Source organism: Macaca thibetana, chromosome 8, assembly GCF_024542745.1.
Source record: "Macaca thibetana thibetana isolate TM-01 chromosome 8, ASM2454274v1, whole genome shotgun sequence".
Classification (NCBI taxonomy): Eukaryota; Metazoa; Chordata; class Mammalia; order Primates; family Cercopithecidae; genus Macaca; species Macaca thibetana.
The window spans coordinates 104,619,186-104,646,877 of NC_065585.1; the positions used below are offsets into that span (position 1 = coordinate 104,619,186).

Sequence of the window (27,692 nt, forward strand, 5' to 3'; positions counted from 1 at the left end):
CTTATTTTTCCCTTGCTTTGTTGCACTGACTAGGCACTCCTATACAATTTAAGTTAAATAAAAATGGTGAGAGCCAACATCCTTGCCCTCTACCTCATCTTAGGTAGAAAGCATTGATTTTTCACATTGTAGTAGGATGTTAGCTGATAGATTTTGTAGATGCCCTTAATCAGGTTGAGGAAATTTTAATTTATTCCTAATTTGCTGAAAGGTTTTTTTTTTTAATGATGAAAAGGAGTTGAATTTTGACAAATGCTATTGCTGCACCTTTTGAACTGATCATATTGTTTACACCTTCTTCCTTTTTTTCTTCAAGAGACAGGATCTTGCTATGTTGCCCAGGCTGGAGTGCAGTGGCTATTCACAGGTGCAATGATAGTACGCTACAACCTTTAACTCCTGGTCTCCAATGAACCTCCTGGCTCAGCCTCCCGAATAGCTAGGACTACAAGACCTTTTACCCCCTTCTTATAGGCTTTCAAAATGATACATTTCCTTCTAAGTACTATGTTAGCTACATTGCACCACTGTGCCTGTGTTTTTGTCTTTATTCTATTAATTTGTTGAATTACATTGATTAACTGTCAGCTGTTAAAACAACTTTGCATTGGCCGGGCGTGGTGGCTCACGCCTGTAATCCCAGCACTTTGGGAGGCTGAGGCGGGTGGATCATGAGGTCAGGAGTTCGAGACCAGCTTGACCAACATGGTGAAACCCTGTTTCTACTAAAAATACAAAAATTAGCCAGGCGTGATGGTGTGGCCTGTAATCCCAGCTACTCAGGAGGCTGAGGCAGGAGAATCGCTTGAACCTGGGAGGCAGAAGTTATAGTGAGCTGAGATCGCACTACTGCACTCCAGCCTGGGCAACAGAGCAAGACTCCATCTCAAAAACAAAACAAAACAAAACAAAACAAACAAACAAAAAAACCACTTTGCATTGCCACTTGATCACATGTATAGCCTTTTTTATATGCTGCTGGATTTGGCTTGTTAATATTTTGTTGAGGATTTTTGCATTTATATTCATGAGGGATATTGGACTGTAATTGTTTGTTAGAATTCACCAATGAAGCATCTGAACCCAGAATTCTGTCAGAAAGTTTTTAATTACAAATTCAATATCTTTAATTGATACAGGGCTGTTCAAGCTTTCTATTTCATCTTTGATTAGATTTATAATTTATGTCTTTCCCAGAATGTGTCCATTTCATCTGTGACACATTTAATGTCATCAAGTTGTTCATAATAATAGAGAATTGTTGTTCTTTTACTATCTCAAGTAATAACGTCCCTTCTTTCATTCTTGATATTGTTCATTTTTTTTTCTTTGCCAGTCAGGCTTGAGATTTATCAATTTTATTAGTTTTTTCAAAGGACTGTTTTTTGGGTTTAATGATTTTTTAATCTCTTTTTTTCCTGTTCTCTAATTCATTGATTTCTGTCATTATCTTTATTATTTTCTTCCTTCTGCTTGCATTGAGTTCAATTTACTCTGTTTTTCTATTTTTTAATGGTGAAAATTAAGATCATTGATTTAAGACCTTTGCCCACTTCTTATAAGCTTTCAAAACTGTAAATTTCCCTCTAAGTGCTACGTTAGCTACATTGCACAAATTTTGATACGTGTATTTATATTATTATCAGTGCAAAATATTTTCAATCTCTCTTGTGATTTAGTCTTTAGCCCAAAAATATTTAGAAGTGTGTTGTTTAGTTTCAAAATATTTGGGGTTTTCCTAGTTATTTTATTGTTTTAGGTTTCTAATTTAATTTCATTGTGGTCAGAGAACAAACTATCTGATTTCAACCTTTTTAATATTTATTAAAACTCTTTTATGGTCCAGAATATGGCCTATCTTGGTAAGCATTCCATGTGCACTTGAAAAGAATGTGCATTTTGCTATTGTTGAGTGAAATGTTCTAAAAATATTAATTAGGTCAAAGTGATTGATAACGTTGTTCAGATTTTCTGTCTTTGCTGATTTTTTGTTGGTTACTCTATCAACTTCTGAGTGACATTAAAATTTCCAATTATAATTTCTATTTCTTCCTTTCATTCTATCAGTTTTTGCCTTATGTAATTTGAGGCTATTATTAGGCACAAACAAATTTGTAATTTTTATGTCATCTTGATCAATTATTCCTTTTCTTCTTCTGAAGTACCCTTCTTTATCTTTTATGATACTTTTTAAAGAAATCTATTTTTATTTGATACTAATGTAGCCACTCCAGCTTTCTTGTGCTTACTATTTACATAATATATCTTTTTCTATCCATCTATATTTGGTTTCCTTCTGTCTTTATATTGAAAGTATGTCTTTGCACATAGTTTATATTTGGGTTTTTAAAAAAATGGATTTTTTAGAGCAGTTTTAGATTCACAGCTAAATTGAGATGAAAGTACAGAGAGTTCCCACACACCCCCTACCCCTACACATACAGACTCCCCACTATCAACATCCCATACCAGAGTGGTACATTTGTTACAATCAATGAACCTACATTGATGTATCATTATTATCCAAAGTCCATAGTTTACATTAGAGTTTGCTCTTGGTATTATATATTCTATGAGTTTTGACAAATGTCTAATGTATTTATGTACATGTAGCCACCATTACAGTATCATATAGAATAGTTGCACTCCTTTAAAAATCTTCTATGTTCCATCTGTTCATCCCTTCCTCCACCCAACCCTTGGCAACTACTGATCTTTTTGTCTCCATAGTTTTGCTTTTTCCAGAATGTCATATAGTTTGACCCATCCAGTACACAGCCCTTTCAAATTGGCTTTTTTCACTTAGTAATATGCATTTAACATTCCTCCATGTCTTCATGGCTTGACAGCTCATTTCTTTTTAACACTGAATAATATTCCATTGTCTGGATATATCACAGTTTATCCGTTTGCCTACTGAAGGACATCTTGATGGCTTCCAGCTTTTGGCAATTATGAATAAAGTTGCTATAAACATCCATGTGCAGGGTTTTGTGTGGATATAAGTTTTCAGCTCATTTGAGTAAATACCCAGGAGTAAGATTGTTGAATCATATGGTAAAAGTATGTTTAGTTTTGCAAGAAACTGTCAAAACTGTCTTTCAAAGTGGCCAAACCATTTTGCATTCCCATCAACAATGAATGACAGTTTCTGTTGTTCCACATCATTTGGTGGTGTTAGCATTTTGAATTTTGGCTATTCCAGTAGATATGTAGTGGTATCTCATTGTTGTCTTAATTTGTGATTACCTAATAACATATACTATTAAACAGCTTTTCAATTTTTTTGGCAACTGTGTATCTTCTTTGGTGAGATTTTTTTTTTTTTTTTTTTTTTTTTTTTTTTTTTTTTTTTTTTTGAGACTGAGTCTGGCTCTGTCGCCCAGGCTGGAGTGCAGTGGCCAGATCTCAGCTCACTGCAAGCTCCGCCTCCCGGGTTTACGCCATTCTCCTGCCTCAGCCTCCGGAGTAGCTGGGACCACAGGCGCCTGCCACCTCGCCCGGCTAGTTTTTTGTATTTTTTAGTAGAGACGGGGTTTCACCGTGTTAGCCAGGATGGTCTCGATCTCCTGACCTTGTGATCCGCCCGTCTCGGCCTCCCAAAGTGCTGGGATTACAGGCTTGAGCCACCGCGCCCGGCCTGGTGAGATGTTATATTTGGTTTTGTATCCATTTAAAAACAATTAATCTCTATCTTTTAATTGGAGTGTTGAGCTCATAAATGTTTAATGTAATTTTTGAAATGGTTGGGTATGAATCTATCATTTTTGTTTTATTTTGTTTTCTATTTGTCTCCTCTGACATTTGTTTCTTCATTTCTTTTTTCCTGCCTTTAAAAATTATTTAATATTTTAAGATGTATTCCATTTTAATTTTCCTGATGCTTTATAGCTATTCTGCATTATGTTTAATAGTTGATTTATAAATTACAAAATTCAACCTTAGCTTTTCATGGCCCATTTACAGTTGATAATGTACTTCTTCATGTAAATTCTACAGCTGAAAAGTATAATTTCTTAAGTAGAAAATTCACCAGATGGAGTTAACAGCCAAGTGGACATGTTACAGGAAAGAGTAAATTTTAAGACAGATCAATCAAAATTACTCAAAATGAGTAACAGAGTGGAAAAAGATTTAAAACATAATGAACAAAATCTCAGAGACTTGTTAGATGATATCAAACAAACATACATGTAATTGAAATCTCAGAGGGAGATAAGAAACTGAAGTAGAAAAAATATTTGAAGAAATAATAACCAAACACTTCCCAGCTGTAATAAAAGTCAGAGATTTGCAGATACAAGATACTAGACAAACACCAAGTAGAATGAACATAATGAAGTCCACTCCGACGCACATCTAAGTCGAGCTAATATAAACCTTGAAAGCAGAAAGAGGGCAACCAAAAAAGGGGGCTTTCCACTTGGCTCTTCTTTATTGTATGTTTCTCTGATGAAATGTCCCATTTCTGTGCTGAGATTTTGATTCATCAAAAGCAAGCTTTTTTTCCTTAATTTTTAAACTTCATTGTAGATAGCTATAAAACCTCCTAAAACTACAAAATAGCATATAAAATAACTATAAAATAACATAACACTTTAAAACCCTTGCCGGCTAGGCAGGAGAGCTTACACCTGTAATCCTAGCACTTTGGGAGGCCGAGGTGGGAGGATTGCTTGAAGCCAGAAGTTTAAGACCAGCCTAGGTGACATAGCAAGACCCATGTCTACAAAAAATATTTTAAAATTAGCCAAGCATGCCGACTGAAGCAAAAAGATTGCTTGAGCCCAGGAGTTTAAAGCTGCAGTGAGCTGGGATCACACCACTACATTCCAGCCTGTGTGACAGAGTGAGACCTTGTCTCAAAAAAAAAACCCCAGAAAACAACGCTGGGCGCGGTGGCTCACGCCTGTAATCCCAGCACTTTGGGAGGCCCGAGGCAGGTGGATCACCTGAGGTCAGGAGTTTAAGACCAGCCTGACCAATATGGTGAAACCCTGTCTCTACTAAAAATACAAAAATTAGCTGGGCGTAGTGGCGTGTGCCTGTAGTCCCAGCTACTCGGAAGGCTGAGACAGGAGAATTGCCTGAACCCAGGAGGCAGAGGTTGCAGTGAGCCAAGATCACACCACTGCACTCCAGCCTGGGCTACAGAGCAAGACTCCATCTCAAAAACAAAAACAAAAACAAACAAACAGAAAAAAACCCAGAAAACAAAAATTAAAACCCCTGCCTTTTAAGTTTCAATATCTTATTCATCTCCAGGTCAGATCTGATTGACTTTTCTCCTAAGACTATATTCCATTTTCCTGGTTTTTAAATATGTCATGTAATTTGGGTTTCAATCTTGGATATGATGAATGCTAAGTTGTGAAGATTCCAGATTCTGTTCTTTTTCTCTGATGGATGTTGTTTTTCCTCTGTTTTGCAGGTAATTTTCTTGCTGGGCCTGAACTGCAAGCTCTGTTTCTGGGGAGGCAGCTCTAGTCTGAGTGCAGATCCTTTGTCTTTAGCTGAGCTGCTTTGAGTGTATTTTGTGTATATGTGGGTCAGGGGTTGATCAGAGATTTGGCCTGCAGATGCCCTCTTTGACTCCTGCTTTTCTGGATTCCTTCATTTATTTTCAGCATTCCTGATCTCCTCACTCCCCAGAATGCATAGCCTACACGCAGCCCCGTGCTAGGAGCCTGGGGCTGAAGGACTTGCTTATTTGGCTCCTTATCTTCTGTTCTCCAAGCTAACATGCAACAGCAGAGGCGATCCACTTCTGCCCTCTCTTCAACTCCTTCAGGCAGTCACTTTGTGTATCATGTCCAGATTTTAGAGTTATTTTCTGCAGGAATGGTCACAATACCCAGAATCATCTATAATAGCCAGAAGCAGAAGCCCGTATATTATTCTTATGGTCACATTCAGTTTTATCACCCGCCCCCCGCCACACACACACACTCATCACAGTTGTCCTGTGTGGACTTGGACTACTTTTAAAATCAAAGAATACCGAAAATAGTTCTTATGGACCCTGATGGGCAATTTTAAGGGATACAAGCCAAAGGAATTGAGCAATGGGGGCATCATCATGTGGTTGGAATAAGTCTGTAATCTCTCTATGTGGCAGAAGCTACTATGTCCTAGTAGCACTTCTCCCTTTCTAAGTAAAACAAACAAACCAACAAATAAAACCCAACCCTGATAGCTAGGCACACAGCTATTATGAATAAAAGCTGCATTTTCCAGTCTCCATTACACCTAGGTTTGGCCACATAACTAGGTTCTAGTCAATGGGATGAAAATAGAAGTGTCAGGCTGGGTGCGGTGGCTCATGCCTGTAATCCCAGCACTTTGGGAGGCTGAGGCGGGTGGATCACCTGAGATCAGGAGTTCGAAACCAGCCTGGCCAACAGGGTGAAACCCCGTCTCTACTAAAAATACAAACAAGGAAAAAAGAAATAGAAGTGTCAAGTTCAACTTCCAGGAACTGTCGTGAATGGGGAATGCAGAGGTGAGCCCTTTATTGGTCTTTTCTTCTCCCTGCTGGCTGTGATGCTGACGGGATCGCTGAATTCAAGCAGCCACGTATTATTTTTCAAGACCTGTCGAGGGCATTAGTGAGAAGGTGGATAGAGTAGAACGAGGAGTCTGATCTGTAACTGACTGTGACCAAGACATAACTCACTACCTTCGGACCCGCCGTCAAGCAGCCGTGATTAATCTTGAAGTACAAGCCATGTGCTGAGGTGAAAGGAGGCTGAATGCCTGAAACCATGGAGGCTCTGAACCGGCCCTAGCTCGCCCACCCGGAATTCTTTTTTGTTTTGTTTTAACAGAGTCTCACTCTGTCGCCCAGGCTAGAGTGCAGTAGCTCACTGCAACCTCCAACTCCCGGGCTCAAGTGATCCTCCTGCCTCAGCCTCCCAAATAGCTGAGACTACAAGCATGAGCCATTAAGCCTGGCCCAGATTTCTTTTATGTGAGAGAAAAATAAATATATATATAATTTAGTCACTATTATTTTGAGTTTCTATAACAGTCAGCCAGATCAAATCCTAATTAACACTCATTATTAAATTGGGGCAAAAAAAGAGTACCATTATCTTGTAGTCAAGCCACCTGTACCTGGAAGAACTGTATTTCTTAGCAGCCTTGCCAGAAATCATTTCACCCTACTCTATAGATAAGGAGTGCTCTGTAAACTAGCCCTAACCCTAATACTGCCCAGGCCGAAAATTCAGCTGCAGCTGAAAATGTCTATAAAACTGCCCCCCAGCCATTTTTATCAAGCAAATCCATCCCCTGTCCCAAATACATTTCCTCTTATACTTCTTCTGGCGGAATGTTTCCTTTCTCTTCCTCCTCAAGGCTGCCTGAGTTATTCATTCATTCATTCATTCAACAAATACATACTGAAGGCCTACTTTGATGTCTGTCTTACTCTGAATTCATCTTTGCAAAAATGATGGCTGAGGTAAGAGTTTTTGGGGCCTGCTACCAGCCTCAGGATGAACCTCTTGCAAATCTGTACCCTAACCCACTTCACATTATTGTTTTGCCACTGCCTAAACAATGAAAAATCAAAACTAAGAAACTGACTCACAGAACAGAGCTGGAAAGGCCCTCAGAGGCCATGTAGTTCCACCTTCTTTCATTCACACAAGTAAAGAAGTAAGTTGGTCGGGTGCAATGGCTCACGCCTACAATCCCAGCACTTTGGGAGGCCAAGACGGGTGAATTTCGTGAGGTTAGGAGTTCGAGACCAGCCTGGCCAACACAGTGAGACCCCGACTCCAGTAAAAATACAAAAATCAGCCGGGTGTGGTGGTGTGTGCCTGTAGCCCCAGCTACTTGGGAGGCTGAGGCAGGGGAATTGCTTGAACCTAGGAGACGAAGGTTGCAGTGAGCCGAGATCGTGCTACTGCATTCCAGCCTGGGCGACAGAGTGAAACTCTGTCTCAAGATAAAACCGAAACAAACAAACAAAAAAAGAAGTAAGTAAATTTATTCTATGCAGCAGCAGTAGAGACTTGCCCAAGTTATAGTTAGTAGCAAAGCCAGAACCAGGACTCAGCTTTCATCACTACCACCCAGTCCTTTGTTCTTCCTCGATCATTATTTCCTTCATTCACACTTAATCCAAATACAAAGATTACACATCTGTTATTTTTCACCAGAAAATAAAAATTTTTACATTAAAATCCATCCCAGGTATATTCAATGTCAAAGAAAAGAATTACCTTTGATGGTTTGTCTTTGCATTTGATCTCAGTGTACTTGAAGAGTAAACATGCCAGCCATCAAGACTAGGACCTTTCTCTGGCCTTGGAACCCTTGGGACTGGAAGAGAATTAAGTCAGGTGGGAGTCACATGCTTAATCATAAGGTAAGTTTCCAGTGCAAGTTTCCAACCTCTTGCCTAAGGCTCACTTTCAGAAATTCCTCTGCAGTTCTACCAGCCACTCTGTGTGTCACTGTTCTGTAACACTTTGTGCTAGCAATGCTGAATTCTGGCAAAAAAGAAAAAAAGTCTTTATTCCTCCATTTCAAGGTGATGCAACTGTCACCTATAATAAGTAGGAGGTTTCCAGAAGAGAACTCATGCTTCAGACCTGTGACCCTGCTTCCCTGCTGTGGAAACAGCTGTCAAGTGTACAATGTCAGTCTGTATTTTCAGGGAGAGGAACAAAAGCATTTGTTTTTATGAACTTCTTGTGTTTTGTTCCATTTACTTGTCATTTCTTTTCATATATAATGGTTCAGGGACAGTGTGCCCTTTCTGAGATTTTTATTGATTAAAAACAACAACAACAACAACAACAACAACAACAAGAAACAGGCTATTTTTTATTCCCTGGCAGTATTTTAGTCCCTGGCAGAGACAGAGTCTACCTATAATTCAAACATCCTGGACCCAGTAACCGCAAGTATCTTCTTGGAATATTGACTCTTTGTATTTTTTTGGGGTCTCATCTAATTTTGCAGTTGTGAGCTGGTGCAGTGTTTGAGTATTGAAACATGGATTCCAACCCCACAGTCTCGTGTGGAAGGGCAGAGCAGGAGGAATTCATCCACCAATACTTTATTTCCACTCACTAACCCAGCAGGTTCTGGCTTTAGTCATTCCACTGAGAAATGACAAAGCAGACAGAAAAACCAGGAGACTGCAAGAATCCTGAGGGCCTGGGTTCAAAGAAGCTCTTTAATTTGTGAGCCTTTGGAATTAAAATTAGTATGCATGGTTCACTGTGTAAAATTAACAGCATGGGCCAGGTGCGGTGGCTCATGCCTGTAATCCCAGCATTTTGGGAGGCAGAGGCAGGCAGATCACCTGAGGTCAGGAGTTGAGACCAGCCTGGCCAACATGGTGAAATCCCATCTCTACTAAAAATATAAAAAAATTAGCCAGGCATGGTGGTGGGCGCCTGTAACCATAGCCGCTTGGGAGGCTGAGGCAGGAGAATTGCTTGAACCTGGGAGGTGGAGGTTGTAGTGAGCAGAGAACATGCCACTGTACTCCAGCCTGGGCAACAGAGGGAGACTCCGTCTCAAAAAAAAAAAAAAAAAAATTGTAGCATGAATATTTTTTTAAATGCCCTGGCTGAGCAAAACAATCAAGGTCTATGGAGCCTGAAAATGCTTCAGAACAGAAGCAAACATTCAAAGGAAATCTCTAAAGACAGACAAAGTAAAATAAAAGGTTCTTTTGGCTTAGAAGTCAAGACTGTCCCTAGAGGCCATATAGTGACTTTAGGATACTCACGAGCCAGAGAGAGCTGCCAAGGTACAACAAAACACAACGGGCTTTTAACCTTAAGCAGGTTAAATACAACGAAGAATAAGCACAGATAGAACACAACATCAGAGCCATGCTTTCTTCGAGAGGTCTGAAAGTTTTCCATCTTCCTGCGGAGAAAGATTAGAATTGCACTAAAATGACTGCGCCTGCAAATGAAAATCCAGGAGCGCTATAAGAATGAGAGTTAAGAGGGAAGAAAATAAAAGGATGGTACCTGCCAGGCGTGGTATACGCAGAGATCAGTAGGGAGTGCTGTTTTGCTTTTTGCACATTCCACAGGGAGGAGACATTTCAGACAAAGATTTGGTTTTTGAAGTCTTAGCTTAGAATGTTTCCATTTTCTTGCTCATTGTCACAAACTTTTTATGCACATTCAACTCCTTGATCTATATTGCTATGGATACTGTAACCACTTCCTTGAGCATTTGGGATCAAAAAGGTGCGGGCAACCCTAGACTCTGTCTTCTGGCTTCTCTGGCCCTCCAATAATGCTCCCTGGGGAAAAAGAGGTGTTCTGAGCCTACCTGTAGGATGCAGCAGAGCATAAGATAATTAATGCAAGAAGGGAAGCAAAGGCTTGAGCAAAGTGGGCTGAATGTGCGGAATGGAATGGCTGGATCACCTGGATTGAAGCAGGCTGAAGGCGACCAATGGGATCATCTGGTCCCAAATCCCACCTGATGGAGGAATCCTCTGCTCAAGATTCCTGACCAGTGGCCAGGAAACCCCTGCTTGGAATCCTCAGAGATATTTCTGGCACACCCAGAGTTACAGCACTCAGATCTCTCTCCAAGAAAGGACTTAGCAAGCCAGCTTCAAGAAATGTGGTTAGCTGAGAACCTCCAGCTGTTAGTGCCTTCTGGGTCTGTCTCTTCTCTTGAGCTGAAATCAGTCTTCTCTGGCAGCCCCCAAACAATGGCTGAGCAAGGCAGTAGGATAAAGTCCTGGCCACTGCTGCCCAACAGGGTACTCCTCTAAGGGCCAAGCTTTGCTATGGTGCTCCCCATGGAGCAGGCAGAGACTGTTTTTCCTGTATCACAGCCTGAAGGCTCTATTATCCAATCCTGCTTTCCGTCCTTCTCCTCCCCTAGGTGTTACTCCTCAGTAAGCCTTAATAGGTGAACCACAGGGGATTTTTAGGATGTGAAACTGTTCTATATGATACTGTAATGGTGGAAACAGAACACTATACATGTGTCAAAACACATAGAACTTTACAGCACAGAAAGTGAACTTTTATGTATGCAAATCGAAGAAAAATCATTTACGCATTCAGAGGAAATGCAGATGAAATGCAGACTCTGACAAAACAATCTAATTGTATTACAAATGTATAAAACAACCGCACTGAAGATGGTGTAGGGAAAAACTGTTGACCTAAGTAACTTTAGGAATGAGTGGAGTCTGTTAAGATGAAAGGTGAAAGAAACTGTACATAAGCACTGTCATCTAGTTGATAAAGTTGTTTCTCATGGGGATCCATGTTAACAACTCTAATGCCACTATATGTGTACATTGCAGTTGAACAATTGAGTGGATGAATGGCAGATGGTGGGAGCCAGGTTTCAGGTCGTAGTGGAAAGTTACAGGCAAGCAAGGGGAGGTCTAGAGTGACCTATATGACAATGAACTAGAGTTGCAGACATCAGTATGAATTCATGTTTAGCTTAAAATAGATACAGATGGCTACACATAGAAGTCAACACACACGGGCTGGGTGCAGTGGCTCACGCCTGTAATCCCAGCACTTCAGGAGCCTGAAGCACGCAGATCACAAGGTCAGGAGTTGGAGACCGGCCTGGCCAACATGGTGAAACCCCATCTCTACTAAAAATACAAAAATTAGCCATGCGTGGTGGCAGGTGCCTGTAATCCCAGCTACTCAGGAAGCTGAGGCAGGAGAATCGCTTGAACTTGGGAGGCGGAGGTTGCAGTGAGCCGAGATCGTGCCACTGCACTCCAGCTTGGGCGACAGAGTGTGACCTCCATCTCAAAAAAAAAAAAAAAAGAAGTCAGCACATACACATATATCTCCTTGCCCTATCTGCTGAGAGGGCCTAGAACCAATGGCACCCCAGTATCAACAAGCACATCTAGTACCAAGATTTTGGTTTTCAACATCATGCACCAGTGAAAGGAACCAGGGATACTTGAAAAAAATGGCTGATTCTAGAACTTGGTCAGGGAACATATAAGATGAGACTCGAGTATCTTGTAGCACCAGAAGGTTAAAAAAAAAAGAGTGCTCAAAATACAAATACAACACCAAGACCCACAATAATGGGGTCTAGCCAAATGAGAGAGTGCTCAATGGGTGAAGCTGGAACAATTTGAGCAACAAAATTAATAAATCAGTATTTGATTATAACCCAAAGTATTAAAAGAAATCCATGAGTCCCTACAAATATAAGTTAATGATTAAACAAATAAATAAATGAAGAGAAGAGACAAATGTCCATGATGGAATTCCAAGTAATTTATGTAGCCAGGCATGGTGGTTCACACCTATATAATCCCAGCACTTTGGGAGGCTAAGGCTCCACTGTAGCCTCGACCTCCCAGGCTCAAGCGATCCTCCCACGTGAGCCTCCCAAGTAGCTGGGACTACAGGCATTTGACACCACACCCGACTAATTTTTTTTTTTTTTTTTTTTTTTACATTTTGGAGAGATGGGGGTTCTCACTATATTGCCCAGGCTGGTCTTGAACTCTTAGCCTCAAGGGCTCCTCCTGCCTCAGTCTTCCAAAGTGTTGAGATTACAGGTGTGAGCCACCACACCCAGCCTCTTCTAATCTTCACAAAAATTGTGCTCTGTGAGTCAGGAACTACAGGAAGATCTCTAGAATATCATTACCTCCCTTAAAGAATGGTTCCCAGGCTGGGCGCAGTGACTCATGCCTGTAATCCCAGCGCTTTGGGAGGCCGAGGTGGGCGGATCACCTGAGGTCGGGAGTTTGAGACCAGCCTGACCAACATGGGGAAACCCCGTCTCTACTAAAAATACAAAATTAGCCAGGCATGGAGGCACATGTTTGTAATCCCAGCTACTTGGGAGGCTGAGGCAGGAGAATGGCTTGAACCCGGGAGGCAGAGGTTGCGATGAGCCGAGATCACACCATTGCACTCCAGCCTGGGCAACAAGAGTGAAACTCCATCTGAAAGAAAGAAAGAAAAAAAAAAGAAAAGAAAGAAAGAAAAGAAAAAAAAAAGAAAGAAAAGAAAAGAAAAGAAAGAAAGAAAGAAAGAAAAGAAAGAAAGAAAGAAAGAAAGAAAGAAAAGAAAGAAAAGAAAAGAAAGAAAGAAAGAAAGAAAGAAAGAAAGAAAGAAAGAAAGAAAGAAAGAAAGAAAGAAAGAAAAGAAAGGCTCCCAATCTGAGCTCTATTGTCTAGATAGGATCTGGCCAGAGGGACTGTTGTCTTCTCTGGCATATTCTTCTACCACCATGCCCTATTTGGGAGGTGGATTTGCTCAAGCAGCAGTGAGGCAATGCTTTTCCTGGCGTTCTCCAGCCAGGGACCATCACACTGGCCAGTGCTGAGATAAGGAGCCTGTGGTAGAAGCTAAGCCAGTTGCCTCACTAAGCACTGTTGCTCCCCTGCCTGGCCTCCACAGCAAGACTTTCTCCATGGAGGAAGCTGCGTGTGGCTTTCTGTTCCAGCCCAGTCTCCTGATCTCGTTGAGAACTGACACTGTGAGTGGCACTGAGCAAAGCCACCGTCCCCAGCGTTGTTTCTTCTTTCATGCTGCATCACAGACTTGACATCGAGTACATTCCCACTACCTTTCAGTAAATGAAACTGTTAGGGGTAGAATTCCTGCAAAGAATTCTCATAGACTGCTGGGGAGGAGGCCAGGTGGTGAGAAGCCGTGATAGGGAGGCACGGTGGAGAAGTCCTTAGATTGAGTGCCAAGACTTTTGTTTTAATCTGGGCCTTGTTGCTGACCAGCTGCGGGTAAGGAAATTCCCACTCCAGGACTAATTTTCCCCGCCTGGTAAAGGAGGTGGCAGAGCTAGGTCATTTCTGAGGGCCTCCCAATTTTTGTTCTCTAGGATCCAACCCTTGAGTCAAATGACTTCCATGCCCTAAATGTCCCCAGGCTGGGCCCTTCCACAATTTTTGTGTCCTTATCACAGCCCACTATGTTGTCTTTTCTGAGTGCTTTGCCTGATGACAAAACAGCTGACTTCAGAATTGGACCGTCACAATGATATCTGGCTGCCAGCCACAAAGATAAGAGAATTAGAGAGTTTGGAGCTGAACAGAATCCTCAGAAATATGTCTCCCCCCAGAGACTGGTCACTACTTTTGTCAAGCATAAGGGTGTCATTAGAGATGTCCTGAGGGAACTCTGATGTGCCTCTCTTACCCTCTGCAGGAGGCTGAATAATGACTTCAAAGTTATCAGTTCCTAATCCCTGGAAACTGTAAAGGTTATCGTTATCTTATTCTTTTGTTTTGGAGACAGAGTCGTGCTCTGTTGCCCAGGCTGGAGTGCAGTGGTGCAATCATAGCTCCCTTCACCCTTGACCTCCTGAGCTCAAACGATCCTCCCACCTCAGCCTTCCAAGTAGCTGAGACTACAGCCATGTGCCACCACATCTGGGTAATTTTTTTCTTTTTGGTAGAGACAGGGGTCTCACTGTGTTGCCCAGGCTAATCTCGAACTCCTGGGCTCAAGCAATCCTCCTTCTTCCGCCTCTCAAAGCACTGGAATTATAGGCATGAGCCACCGCACAGGCATGAGTCACAGTGCCCAGCCAGGTTATCTCATTTGGAACAATATTTTATTATTTGTAAATATCTTACTGTATTTGCTAATGTGATGAAATTAAGGATTTCTGAGAGAGGGAGACTATCCTGAATTATCTGAGTGGGCCTTAAATGCAACCCAAAGCATCATTATACAAGAGAGGCAAAGGAAGATTTCATACATGAGATATTACCACGGAGGTCAACATCAAAGGGATATGGTCACAAGTCAAGGAATGCTGGCAGCCACCAGACACCAAAAGAGGCAAGGGACAAGGACCAGATGATTTCCTGGAGCCACTGGAGGGAGTACTGGCCAGTCAACTCCAGTTCTCACCTCCAGAACTGGGAGAGAATGCATTTCTGGTTTTGTTCTGTTTTAAGCTACCTTGTTCGTGGTCATTCGTTAGAGCAGCCGCAGGAAACTAACACACCCTCTTCCTAAATTTCAGGGACATCTTCCTTTCCTACAGATTTTCTCTTTTAAGCTAACAAACAAAGCCACCTCTCAGGTGGGTCAGGATCCATTCTGTCAGTCAGGATCAGGATCCCAGCAAGTAACACTCTTTGACTTGAGGGTTTAATAAAGGGACCGTTTACAAAGGTCTGAGGAGGGTTTGGGAGGCCACAGGAAACAGCAGCGTAGCCCAGGGCTGCCCAGTGTAGGAGATGCTGTCATTGCCTTAGGCCTGAAGGGTCAGTGGAGAGAGTTGAGTGCAGGGGGTGGTTGCTGACAGGAGTCCTGGCCTTCAGTCAGGGGACACCACCAGCCCATGGAAGCAGCAGGAAAGGAAGAAGTGGACTAAATCCTCCATGGCACACTCCGCTCCCTCTCAACTTACCTGCAGGTGCCCTCCTCTGGCTAAATCTACCTGGAAGCCAGATGTAAGGGTGCCAGTCTGGCCAGCCTCCCAGGCACAGCGTGGGTGGAAAATGGTGGAGAGTGATTGCTAAGGCCAAATGGAAAAGTCCAGCACCCATGTAACTTTAGCTTCCTCTCAAGACTCTCCACACAACCAGTTTAGTTTCAAGAAATAGAAGGACCCCTGGACCTTGCTCTGTGACCCAGGGCAACTCCCCACCTCTCTGAGCCTCTTTTTCCAAAGCTGTGAAATGAAGGGTTTCGAATAGAGAGTAAGATCCCTTTCAGCTCTGGTGTTCATGATTCTACAAGCAGATCTCATGCTTTTCCCCAGGCTCGGCTGATGCATGCCTCAAGTCCTGACAGCTGTGTATGAACTAAGATACATCTATCCAGCCCTCTCTTTTCCATGACGTATCCTTGCATCTGAACAAGCACGTGCAGTGCCTGCTGGAAATCCAGCCGCTCCAAGGAAGAGAGCAGGCTGTGTTCTCACGTGGTATGCAGACACACAGGCGTGCTGGAAAAGGAAACGTGAGACTATGAAAACCAGACCGACCCTGGAGAGCCAGCTGCGAGACAAGGAGACAGGCATAAGGCAAGCCACTCCCCGCCAGGGTGCGTCAGCAGGCCGCGGGCCCCCCTGGTTGTTCCCGCAGGAAACTCTAGGGGGCATCGCAGCTAACTATGGCTGGTGCAACCCTCAGGCTGGCCAGCAACGCGACTGCCAGGCCCGGCAGGCCAAGCAAAGCCTTGGCTGCCAGCAGCCATGAAGATGGTAATGATTAACCAGAAAGTCAAACTATGGAAAGTTCCAAGGGCCAGGAGAGTCCCTCGTTGCATAATAAACATACCAAGCCCTCCCTGCCACCTTGGGGCATTTTGCTCTGTATTGTGTCTGCTTTTGCAACTCTTCCTTTCTGCTTGTATCCGTCTGGAACCTCCTTTTAAAAATACAGGCGAGACCATCCTGGCTAACACGGTGAAACCCCGTCTCTACTAAAAATACAAGAAAATTAGCCGGGCGAGGTGGCGGGCGCCTGTAATCCCAGCTACTCGGGAGGCTGAGGCAGGAGAATGGCGTGAACCCGGGGGAGCGGAGCTTGCAGTGAGCCGAGATCGTGCCACTGCACTCCAGCCTGGGGCACAGAGCAAGACTCCGCGTCAAAAAAAAAAAAAAAAAATACAGGCTTATGGCCAGGCGCGTGGCTCACACCTATAATCTCAGCATTTTGGGAGGCCAAGGAGGGCGGATCACCTGAGGTCAGAAGTTCAAGACCAGCCTGCCTGGCCAACATGGTGAAACCCCATCTCCACCAAAACTACAAAAATTAGCTGGGTGTGGTGGCAGCTGCGTTTAATCCCAGCTACTCAGGAGGCTGAGGCAGGAGAATCACTTGAACCTGTGAGGTGGAGGTTGCAGTGAGTCGAGATCGCACGACTGCCCTCCAGCCTGGATGACAGAGCAAGACTCCGTCTCAAAAAAAGAAGAAAAAAAAAAGACTGAAGTTAAAGAAGAAGGTATCTGGTATCTTCATTGCCTCTAGAAGATTGAAAGCGCAGAAGGTGTGGAAGCCCTCCCCTCTCTGCCATCCCCTAAATCTTGGGAGACCTGGGATGAGCAACAGGTTTCCCTTCCTTTCCCCAGTTCCCCTACTTATTAAACTAGGACCCTGCGCAATGACTGATGGGCCATGAATGAGAACGGTTTACAGTGCATTATTTGAGGCAGAGACATCTAAGGAGGACCTGAATTCCAACATGTTAAAAAACTCTCCCAGAACTGCTGATTCCTAAATTCCATTGTCCTCTTGTTTCCAGCAAAATAATTTGATTCTTGTTATAAACACGCCCACGCTTGGCCAGTGTATGTTTTAAGGTTGTCCGGTGAATTAAGAGCCTCGAGGCTTTCCTGGAGGTGAGGAAGGAAGGGGAGCCTGGGAGAGGCTGGGAATGGGGTGGGAGAGGGGCCACCAAGAAAAAGGACAGAGGGAGAGGGCTCTGGGCACCCAGGAAGAACATCACACCCACTTCCTACTGCTGCCGGGCGCTGTCCCTGCTGAGCTGGTGCTAGGAATTGTTCGGAAAATTCAGGTAAGCAGCCTCTCTGTGAAGGAACACAGCAAGAGCCTGTGGTCCAGACCTCAGACCATCAGAAAGGAGAGTGCCTTTCCCGCCAGGGAACAGATAACCACAGTGGCATGGGGCAAGGGGTTTCCTGGGAATCTCCCTGCCCTAAGTGCATCTCCCCTAGTCACTGTCACACTGAAGCCTAAAAGTCCCCCAAGGGAGCTACACCAGTGTATGAATTAATTGATTACTTTCAAACAGTTTGCTAAATATCAAGTGCTGGTTAAAGGGGGTTCTAATGGACCAAAATAAACAAAAAAGAGAATCAGTTCTGGGTATGACAGACGGAGGGTATTTATTGCAGAACGGGGCTTGGTGGGAGTCCACAGCTGGCATCGTCTCTGTCTTGTCAGAGCATGACTGAGATGTCTGGAAAAAAGAAAAAGATATCCCTGCCTGGGATGAGCAGGGAAGCCTCTGGGAGAGCACAGAGAAAGGTGAAGAAGGCAACTTGCTTTACAATTTTACCCACACCTGGAGCTGCCTGGAACAGTTTCCTTGCTCAGATGCAATGACGCCGTGCATCTCCTGTCCCGTGCCCTCTGAATCTTCCAAACTCTGCTCTCCAAAATGCCCAAGTGTGTTTTGCCCAGACTAGTGCTGTGCGCATGTTGCAAGAGTTATGACTGTTGTTTATCAGCTTCTATGTGCCGTACTCTTCAAACAGACACAAATGGAATTATTAGATTTACTAGAACTATAATGTTGGGTTTAAACACTCATACCCAAATTAGATAGTCCTAAATTAGAATGCCAACTCCAGCGCTTACTAGCTATCTGCTTTTGTGCATATTTATCTCCTTCTCTAAACCTTGCTATCGTTATTTGCAAACCGGGGATAATAATAGTATTCACCTGACAGGCGGCCATGAGGCTTAAACAAATGAGGTGATGCACGGGAAGCACTTAGCACAATGCCTGGGTCGTAGTAAGTGCTCAGTCAATGTCAGCCATTGATTTATTTCTCATCTACTTCTACTTCAAGTAAAAATTGGCAAACTAGTTTCAAGATCATTATACATGTAATCCAGACTCAGGCCGAGCTCACAAATTTGTTCTTCGAAAAAACCACAGAATTCTTTTGTAAGTCATGATCTACTTTTGTTGTTGTTGTTGTTTTAAATCAGCTACATTTAGCTCTTAAATTTCATATCTCAGTTGGAAATCCTAAAGTCATCCTTCCAAAAATACAAGTGGTTCAGCCAATGACATTGATTAAAAAAAAAAGAGAGAGAGAGAAGAAAAAACCATATTTTTGCTTTATATAACATTAGGTCAGAGGTGGGACTCATTTCCACAACTACAAAGCTAAATAAATTACACTTATACCATTTTCCTTTCCTTTCCTTTCCTTTCTTTTCTTTTCTTTTCTTTTCTTTTCTTTTCTTTTCTTTTCTTGTTATTTTGAGACAGGGTCTCACTTTGTCACCCAGGCTGGATTGCAGTGGTACAATCTTGGCTCACTGCAACCTCCACCTCCTGGGCTTAAGCAATTCTCTTGCCTCAGCCTCTGGAGTAGCTGAGATTACAGGCACCTGGCACCACACCCAGGTAATTTTTGTATTTTTAGTAGAGATGGGGTTTCACCATGTTGGCCAGGCTGGTCTCAAACTCCTGGCCTCAAGTGATCTGCCTGCCTTGGCCTCCCAAAGTGCTGGGATTATAGGCATGAGCCACCACGCCCAGCCTACATTTACTTCATTTAATGCAAGGATGTGATTTGGCAATGCCAACCCTAAAGACTAGTTTTTGTTGTTGTTGTTGTTTTCAGTTTTATCTCTGGAAGAACAGATAAGCTCTTCCCTGAAGGTCCTAGGCTGTCTCCCAGGGTCCTTCCTAGCTGCGGTCCAAGCACAATCCTCTCCCCAGCTCAAACTGAAATTACATTGCATTTGTTGGTGTCCATTTTATAGTTTCAAATACCAGTTACTTCTTATTTCCAGACTGCCCCCAAGCTACTTTTCCTTGGGTTAACACAACAACCTCTTTTACACATAACATATTTATTGAATGTTTACCATATGCCAGATGCAATTCTAAATGCTTCATGTGGATTAACTAATTTTATCTTTGTGATATCTTGGTGAAATAGGTACTGTTGTTATCATCTTTCTCCAGAGGATATTATTTTTGAAGAAACTGAGGCACACAGGTTTGTATAATTTGCCCAAGATGACCAAGCTAAAATGTGGCAGAGCTGAGATGTGAACCCAGGCAGTCAGGCTACAGAGCCTGGCACTTTCCCATTGAACCTTACCACCTCAGTAGGGCACAGTGGCTCATGCCTGTAATCCTGAAACTTTGGGCAGCTGAGGCAGGAGGATCGCTTGAGACCAGGAGTTCAAGACCAGCCTGGGCATCATAGGGAGATCCCCATCTCTACGCAAAAAATAAAAAATTTTAAAAAATTGCCAGGCATGGTGGTGCATACCTGTAGTTTTAGCTCCTGGGGAGGCTCAGGTGGGAGAATCACTTGCGCCCAGGAGATTGAGGCTGCAGTGAGCTAGGATTATGCCATTGTACTCCAGCCTGGATGACACAGCAAGACCCTGTATCTAAAAAATAAAACAAACAAAAACTATACCAACTCTCAGAGAAAAAAGTGATGTTTATCAGGGATGCAGTTTGGACAAGAATCCTAACTCCACTTATTCTTAGGAGCACTTTTCCTTCCCACAGAACATTCCGTCCTGGCCCTGTGACCCTGCTCCTCCTAGCCTATTCTCAGGGGCATTCTTGAATAAAATACAAAAAAGCCACACTCACAACAATGTCCTTCTTACTTCTGTCAAACAGGGCTGCAAAAATATTCAAGGCAGTGTGGCTCAGACTCAGGGGGAGGGGCCCCAGCCCCACCTTCACCATTAAGTGGCCGGGTGCCCTCAAGCCAGTCACTCAGTGGCTCTTCCTTTCCACTCCACACAGCAGAGTTGGGGTCAGGCCAAAAGCTACCTTACAGGGCTTTGTGAGGATTCCATGAGCTCATCTGTGTAATGTGCTCAGCCCCATGCCTGGCTCAGTAAGTAATCTGATATCGTAAAGGGAGATCAATAATTAGCTGTTACAATTATTGATCACATAGTTCATAACCGTGAGCACACTTAGAAGGACAAATTCAGAAAAGACTTGGAGAGAGAGGCCGAGTTGTATTATCAGTTCTCTGGGGCTCTGCCCCTTGTCTGTCCCTGCACAGGAGGTCAGGTGCCTGAGATGGAACAGCTCACTCGCTGAGCCTGGTTGGCACTCCCACCTCCAGCAGGTTCCCCAGGGCAGAAGGCGATCATTAAAGGAGGCGGATGGGAGGATCGAGTAAGAGCCTAGACAGGGGCAAGCTAAAAATCCCTCCGTCAATCACCTTTGTTCCATAAGCAGTCATTTTCAGTCTAGGCAAAGCACTGCTTATTGCAGGTCAGCAGTTCTGCAAATTGTTTTAAAAGCATGCTTTTAACTGGGAACCTCAACATAAAAGTCAGGTAAGGATGGAGCTGCTTTGTTGGAAGTGGGAAGAGGAGGTGCCCCCAGGCTCCACGGTGAACGCCACAAAGGCGACCTGCATCCCTTCCCAGGAGCGAGGATGTCCTTAGATCACAAGATGTTTTCTTTTCTTTTTCTTTCTTTTTCTTTTTTTTTTTGACACAGAGTCTTGCTCGGTTGCCCAGACTGAAGCGCAGTGGTGTGATCTCAGCTCACTGTAACCTCCACCTCCCAGGTTTAGGTAATTCTCCTGCCTCAGCCTCCTGAGTAGCTGGGATTACAGGTGCCTGCCACCATGCCCAGCTAATTTTTATATTTATAGTAGAGATGGGGTTCCACCATATTGGCCAGGCTAGTCTCAAACTCCTGATCTCAAGTGATCTGCCCATCTCAGCCTCCCAAAGTTCTGGGATTACAGGTGTGAGACACTGTGCCCAGCCACACAAGATTTTTTTAAGTTCAAAAGCCATTTTCTAAGAGAAACAAATGTATATAATAAATGTGAACCCAGCTGAGTAGTCCTTATGCAGAAGCCATGCTGAGTTCTCTGAGCAGGTCCAATGTCAGCACGTGTATTGCCAAGGCTGGCCTTCCAGAGACCGACTGCCGGGAGCCCGTGCCTCACGAAGGCAAGGGCTACACGCAGGTTACTGGGTAGACCAGTTAGCTTTGCCCCAGACAGAAACATTTTAGACAGCACCTGGGTTCTGTCCATAAACGCAGGGCACTGATGCTTAAGGGCCCTGACCAGGGTCTGTGCCACATCCCTGCACCCAGAGAAACAACTCAAGGTAGTTGTCTCCAAGGCAATGGGTGGAAGGAAAGGAGGGAGAGAGCATCTGGGCCAGAAGAACACATGGCCCAGGTCCCGGGAAACAGCCGCGCCCAGCTCACCGTGGTGAGAATGCTTTTCCCAGCCCTGTCCCCTTCTCACTTCTCCCCGAATCTATTCCCAGATGAAGGTATTTATGACTGCTCCTGGGCATTTCAGGGGCGGAAAGAAAAAAGAAAAGAGAAGAGAGAAGCAAAGGGAAAAGAAAAGAAAAGAGAAAAATCAGGGATTCACAATATTTACTTCCTAGAATTCTGCCTTTCAGTACCTCCCACACGAAACAAAATATGTGGTTCCAGAGACCCAAGGATTAAAGTTCAACTTGGAAAGAGAGAGGGAAAAGGAATGCCTGAACTTATTCCAGATTCGTGGCCAGTCCACCCACCACCCAGTGCATACCCAAGCGAGGGAAACACCTCAGCCCCGGGCTTAAAGGACGAGCACCTCGTTTTGCTCAATAAATGTGAAGTGGCCTCAGGAACGTGCAGTCCCCAGTTTCCTACCTCTTCGGCGGGGGTCCCCAGGGTCGCTCCCCTCTCCCTTCTGCGCCACCTGCTACCGCTGATTTGGCATCTCTCCTGGGGAAGCCGCGGGGCGATCAGGGAGGAGTTCCGAGGAAGGAAGGGGAGGGCATGGTCTCCCAACCAAGCACTTGGTTCCAGGGAAAAGGATGTTTTGTAACTTTCAGCTTGAATTTCCAGAGGCAGAACAGGAAATGTCCACGGGGCTGGAGCTCAAGTGCGAAGTCAGCCGGGGCTCCGGCTCCTTTCCGAGGGGCGCTTCCTACGTGCTCCCGACGCTGGCCCTGTCTGGAATTTAAAGCTACGTCTGAATTCTGGTGCCTTTTCCCCTCTTACTCCTTCCTCTAGCACTTCTTCTTCTTCTTCTTCTTTTTTTTTTTTTTCTTAATGGAACGTCAGCTTCGTTCCTGACATGCTGGAAAAAGTTTCTTTTGCTTCAACTTGGCTCAGAAACATCCTCTCCTTGTGAGAGGATTTCTCCTATTACAAAGTTCAGTTTAAAAAAAGAGAGTTGTTTTGCCAACTTTTGTACTGGGAACATTTTTGACGGATTTTTCCCCTCGATCGCTTGGATTCCAAGAAACATACACACCCACATCCCTCTGTTTTTTGTTTTTTTCTCCTTCTAACTGAAAAATAGTAATAACAGCTGGTTGGACTGGGCACAGTAGTTTGCGCCCATAATCCCCGCCCTTTGGAAGGCTGAGGCAGGAAAATTGCTTGAGCTCAGGAGGTTGAGACCAGCTTGGGCAACATAGTGAAACCCTGTCTCTACATAACATTTAAAAATTAGCCTGGCACAGTAGCTTGTGTCTGTAGTCCCAACTACTTGAGCCCAGGAGTTGGAGGCTGCAGTGAGCTATGATTGAGCCACGGCAATCCAGCCTGGGCAACAGAGTGATATCCTGTCTCTAATGATAATAATAGTAATAATAACAATAGCTGGTCAAATATTGCAGTGCTGGTGGGGTGCTGTGGCTCATGCCTGTAATCCCCCAGCACTTTGGGAGGCCAAGGTGGGCAGATCACCTGAGGTCAGAAATTCAAAACCAGTCTGGCCAACATGGGAAACCCCGTCTCCACTAAAAATACAAAAATTAGCCAGGTGTGGTTGTGGGCATCTGTAATCCCAGCTACTCGGGAGGCTGAGGCACAAGAATCTCTTGAACCATAGAGGCGGAGGTTGCAGTGAGCCTAGATCACGCCACTGCACTCCAGCCTGGGTGACGGAGTGAGACTCCGTCTCAAAAAAAAGGAAAAGAAAAAAAGATTGCAATGCGGGTGTTCTTGTTCTTAGACTGTGGGCGGTAGCGTGCTGCCTCACTCAGCCTTGTCTGTGTGATTGTGTTCCCCATAGCACAGTGTGCATCCTGTGTGGTAAAGAGGGGTAACGGGTAATGACGGTCTTCAAGGGTGTCTCTTAGTTCTAGGTCTTTCTATAATGGTCACACAGGAATTGGCTACCTTTTTCAAATGGGGTCCCATTTCAAATTACAAACTCTATCTCCTCTGCTCCCCACCCCCTCTCCCCACCCCAGGGATAAGCCTGGAAGACCCTGGTTGTGATTTGTGGAGGTGATTGGGTGGAAGTAACCGGGCTGAGAGGCTAATCATAAGATTCAGTTGTTGGTAACCGCCCAGGGGGTAGCATGTCTGTGAACTGTCAAATGCCACCACAAATTGGGAACCTTTAGGGTACTTTTGACCCCTGCAACAAAACTCAGTAGTTTTCCTAGTGTTAATTGGGAATTTGTTCACAAGCAGGAAATGAGAATATCTCCTCTGTTCTATGTATTAGAAGCCATGTTGGCCAGGTTGGTTTCGAACTCCTGACCTCAGGTGATCCGCCCACCTTGGCCTCCCAAAGTGCTGGGATTATAGGCATGAGCCACAGCACCTGGCCTGCACTGCAATCTTTTACCAGCTATTGTTATTATTACTATTATTATCATTACTTGCACATTCATAGTGCAAGTAAGATTGTAAGAAAAAATAATTTGTTAGGCCAGGTGCAGTGGTTCATGCCTGTAATCCCAGCACTTTCGGAGGCCAAGGCAGGAGGATCACTTGAGTCCAGGAGTTCAGGACAAGCCTGAGCAACCTAGGGAAGCCCTGTCTCTACAAAAATAAAATAAAATAAATTAGCCAGTGTGGTGGTGCCTGTACCCCCAGCTACTTGGCAGGCTGAGAGGCAGGAGGATCACTTGAGCCTGGGAGATCGAGACTGCAATGAGCTATGATTGTACCATTGCACTCTAGCCTGAGCAGCAGAGCAAGACTCCATCTCAAAAAAAAAAAAAAAAAAAAAAGAAAGAAAGAAAAAAAGAAAAGAAATAAAAATTGCCAATTCATCGTGTTAGAAAGTTTCAAATGTTTTAGGAGTATCTTTCATTTACAAAAATTATACTGTATGTATAACAGACTAAGGCTAGCAATTTCTAGATTGTTGAGTTGATGTACTGATTACACATAATTTTTATCTAGTCAGTGAACCAAGACTGACCCTAGGTGATGTTTTTCTGTTCTGGCTTAAGTTTTGTACCTAAACTTGAAAGTAATTGAAATGCATTTATATTCTGAAATTTAGATAGTCTATCATTTCAAACTCAATGTAATGTGGAGATAATCCTAATCAACAAATTTTAACCCAGCATTAAAAATATGTAGTTAGATGTCTATTTTATAGTCTAACATATTTAAACATTATATTAAAATAAACATATGATCTCAAGAACCAGACTCTGAAAAGATGTAGACAGATTGAGTCTGTCTGATATCTAAACAATAGACAAACTAAGTTTTAAAAAGATTAATTATGCCCCCACTTAAGGGCAGAAGTCTAATTCCACAAATTTGAAGAATATGTAGCCTCATGAACACATCTGACCAGAGATATGGAGTGTTGCCTAGCAGAGTTAGTGGGATGTCACTTCTGATTCTTTTTCTGTCTTTATTTATTTTGTTTTTTATTATTATTGTTTTTTTGAGAGGGAGTCTTGCTCTGTTGCCCAGGCTGGCATGCAGTGGTGCGATCTCGGTTTACTGCAAGCTCCGCCTCCCGGATTCATGCCATTCTACTGCCTCAGCCTCCCAAGTAGCTGGGACTACAGGTGCCTGCCACCATACCTAGCTAATATTTTGTATTTTTATTTTTTATTTTTATTTTTATTTTTGAGACGGAGTCTCACTGTGTTGCCCAGGCTGGAGTGCAGTGGTGCAGTCTCGGCTCACTGCAAACTCTGCCCCCTGGGTTCACGCCATTCGCCATTCTCCTGCCTCAGCCTCCCGAGTAGCTCGGACTACAGGTGCCCACCACCAAGCCCGGCTAATTTTTTGTATTTTTAGTAGAGATGGGTTTCACCTGGTTAGCCAGGATGGTCTGGATCTCCTGACCTCCTGATCCGCCCGCCTTGGCCTCCCAAAGTGCTGGGATTACAGGCATGAGCCACCTCGCCTGGCCGGCACTTCTGATTCTTACCCTGAGAGCAAGATTCACTAGATCAGTCACCTCTTTTGCAATTATTAAACTACTTGCTTTGATATCATGAATATAGACACAAGTATAAAAATCTCTCGTTGAACAGCAAAAGACAGAGCTGAAGGTGAGATGAAAACCCAGGCTTTTCAAGGTGAAAGCTAAACAATATTTCACAAAAGGCCAAATGCTGGATTGGTTTGTGGATGAGGGACCATATTGAATTTAACTGGCTACATAGCATTGATTGAGTGCTTACTACGTGTGCCAGGTCTGTTTGAGGCCTTCTCAGATAGAACACAATTTTTCATACAACAGCACTATAAAATATTGTTGCTCTCATCTTACAGAAGGGGAGCTTAGGTTCTGAGATGTATATTTTGCAATTTTACTTGCCAGTGTTAAGATTGTTCATGATCTGAGTTTCTTGCTTTTGTAAAAAAAAGATTTATTGTCTTCATGATGCCTGTCTAGTCCTGCAACTCCCTACCATGTTATATGTTATAATTGAAAATGTCATCCATTGATTCGTCCCAGTCAGTAAATATTTAATAAATACCAATGTGCATAGCACTGGGCCAGGATGGAATGACTCAAACCCTGCCCTAGGAATGTTTGTAATCTAGAAGGGAGATGAGATAAAAATATGTCTTTCTTTCCTTCTTTCTTTTCTTTTTTCTTTTTTTTTTTTGTTTTTTGTTTTTTGGTTTTTGGTTTTTTTGAGACTGAGTCTTGCTCTGTCACCTGGGCTACGCAGTGTTGTGATCTTGGCTCACTGCAACCTCCACCTCGCGAGTTCAAGCAATTCTCCTGCCTCAGCCTCCCAAGTAGCTAGGACTACAGGTGCAGGCGACTATGCCCAGCTAAGTTTTGTATTTTAGTAGAGATGGGGTTTCACCACGTTGGCCAGGCTGGTCTCGAACTCAAGTGGTCTGCCTGCCTCGGCCTCCCAAAGGGCTGGAATTACGGGAGTGAGCCACTTTGCCTGGCTTAAAAATACCTATCTCATTTAACTCAACATTTCCCCTTCTAGGTCTATACTCAAGAGAGATGCGAACATATGTCCACACAAAAACCTGTACACAAATGCTTATAGCAGCATTATTCATAACAGCTGCTTCTGTAAACAACCCAAATGTCCATCAACTGATGAATGAACAAAATGTGGTATATCCACACAATAGAATATTATTTGGCCTTAAAAAGAAATGAAGTACTGATACATTCAGTACTTCATCTACAACATAGATGAACCTGGACACCATTATGCTAAGTGAAAGAAGTCAGTCACAAAACACCACATATTATATGATCCATTTTTATGAAATGTCCAGAATGGGTAAATCTATAGAGATGGAAAGTAGTGGTTGCCAGTGCCTGGGGGTGTGGGGAGCTTGGGGGTTGACAGCTAAAGGATACGGGGTTCCTTTTAGGAATGATAAAAATGTTCTAGGTCGGATGCAGTGGTTCACATCTGTAATCCCAGCACTTTGGGAGGCCAAGGCGGATGGATCACTTGAGGCCAGGAGTCCAAGACCAGCCTAGCCAAATGGTGAAACTCCATCTCCACCACAAATACAAAAATTAGCTGGGTGTTGTGGGCAAAACTGTAATCCCAGCTACTTGGGAGGCTGAGGCAGGAGAATCTTTTGAGCCTGGGAGGTGGAGGTTGCAGTGAGCCGAGGAGATCAGGCCATTGCACTCCAGTATGGGCAACATGACTCGGTCTCAAAAAAAAAAAAAAAAAAAAAAAAAAAATTCTAAAATTGATTGCAGCAGTGGTTGCACAATTTTGTGAATATACTAAAAATTGTTGAACTGCTGTTCTAAATGGGTGAATTTATGGTACGTGAATG

General features: G+C 43.6%; 1 protein-coding gene and 1 long non-coding RNA gene across 18 annotated transcripts in view; one reads left to right on the top strand and one right to left on the bottom strand.

The window, feature by feature from the left end:
- Window positions 1-22,437, bottom strand: part of TACC1 (transforming acidic coiled-coil containing protein 1) — a 125,774-nt gene extending 103,337 nt beyond the window's left edge. For 8 of the 17 annotated variants that reach the window (XM_050801300.1, XM_050801299.1, XM_050801284.1 and 5 more), the window contains exons 1-2: window positions 19,966-20,054; window positions 8,232-8,331 (exon numbers count right to left, since the gene is read on the bottom strand). In XM_050801300.1, coding sequence (XP_050657257.1) covers window positions 8,232-8,253 — 22 coding nt within the window. In that variant the 5' untranslated portion in view covers window positions 8,254-8,331; window positions 19,966-20,054. Of the gene's footprint in view, window positions 1-8,231; window positions 8,332-19,965; window positions 20,055-22,343 lie in introns of those variants that run through there. The other 9 variants (XM_050801286.1, XM_050801281.1, XM_050801279.1 and 6 more) reach the window with 6 other exon arrangements.
- On the top strand, window positions 19,134-22,749 carry LOC126961229 (uncharacterized). Its single transcript, XR_007728220.1, has 2 exons — window positions 19,134-19,686; window positions 22,542-22,749. It is a non-coding gene; the product is annotated as an uncharacterized LOC126961229 (long non-coding RNA).
- Window positions 22,750-27,692: the final 4,943 nt, after the last annotated feature.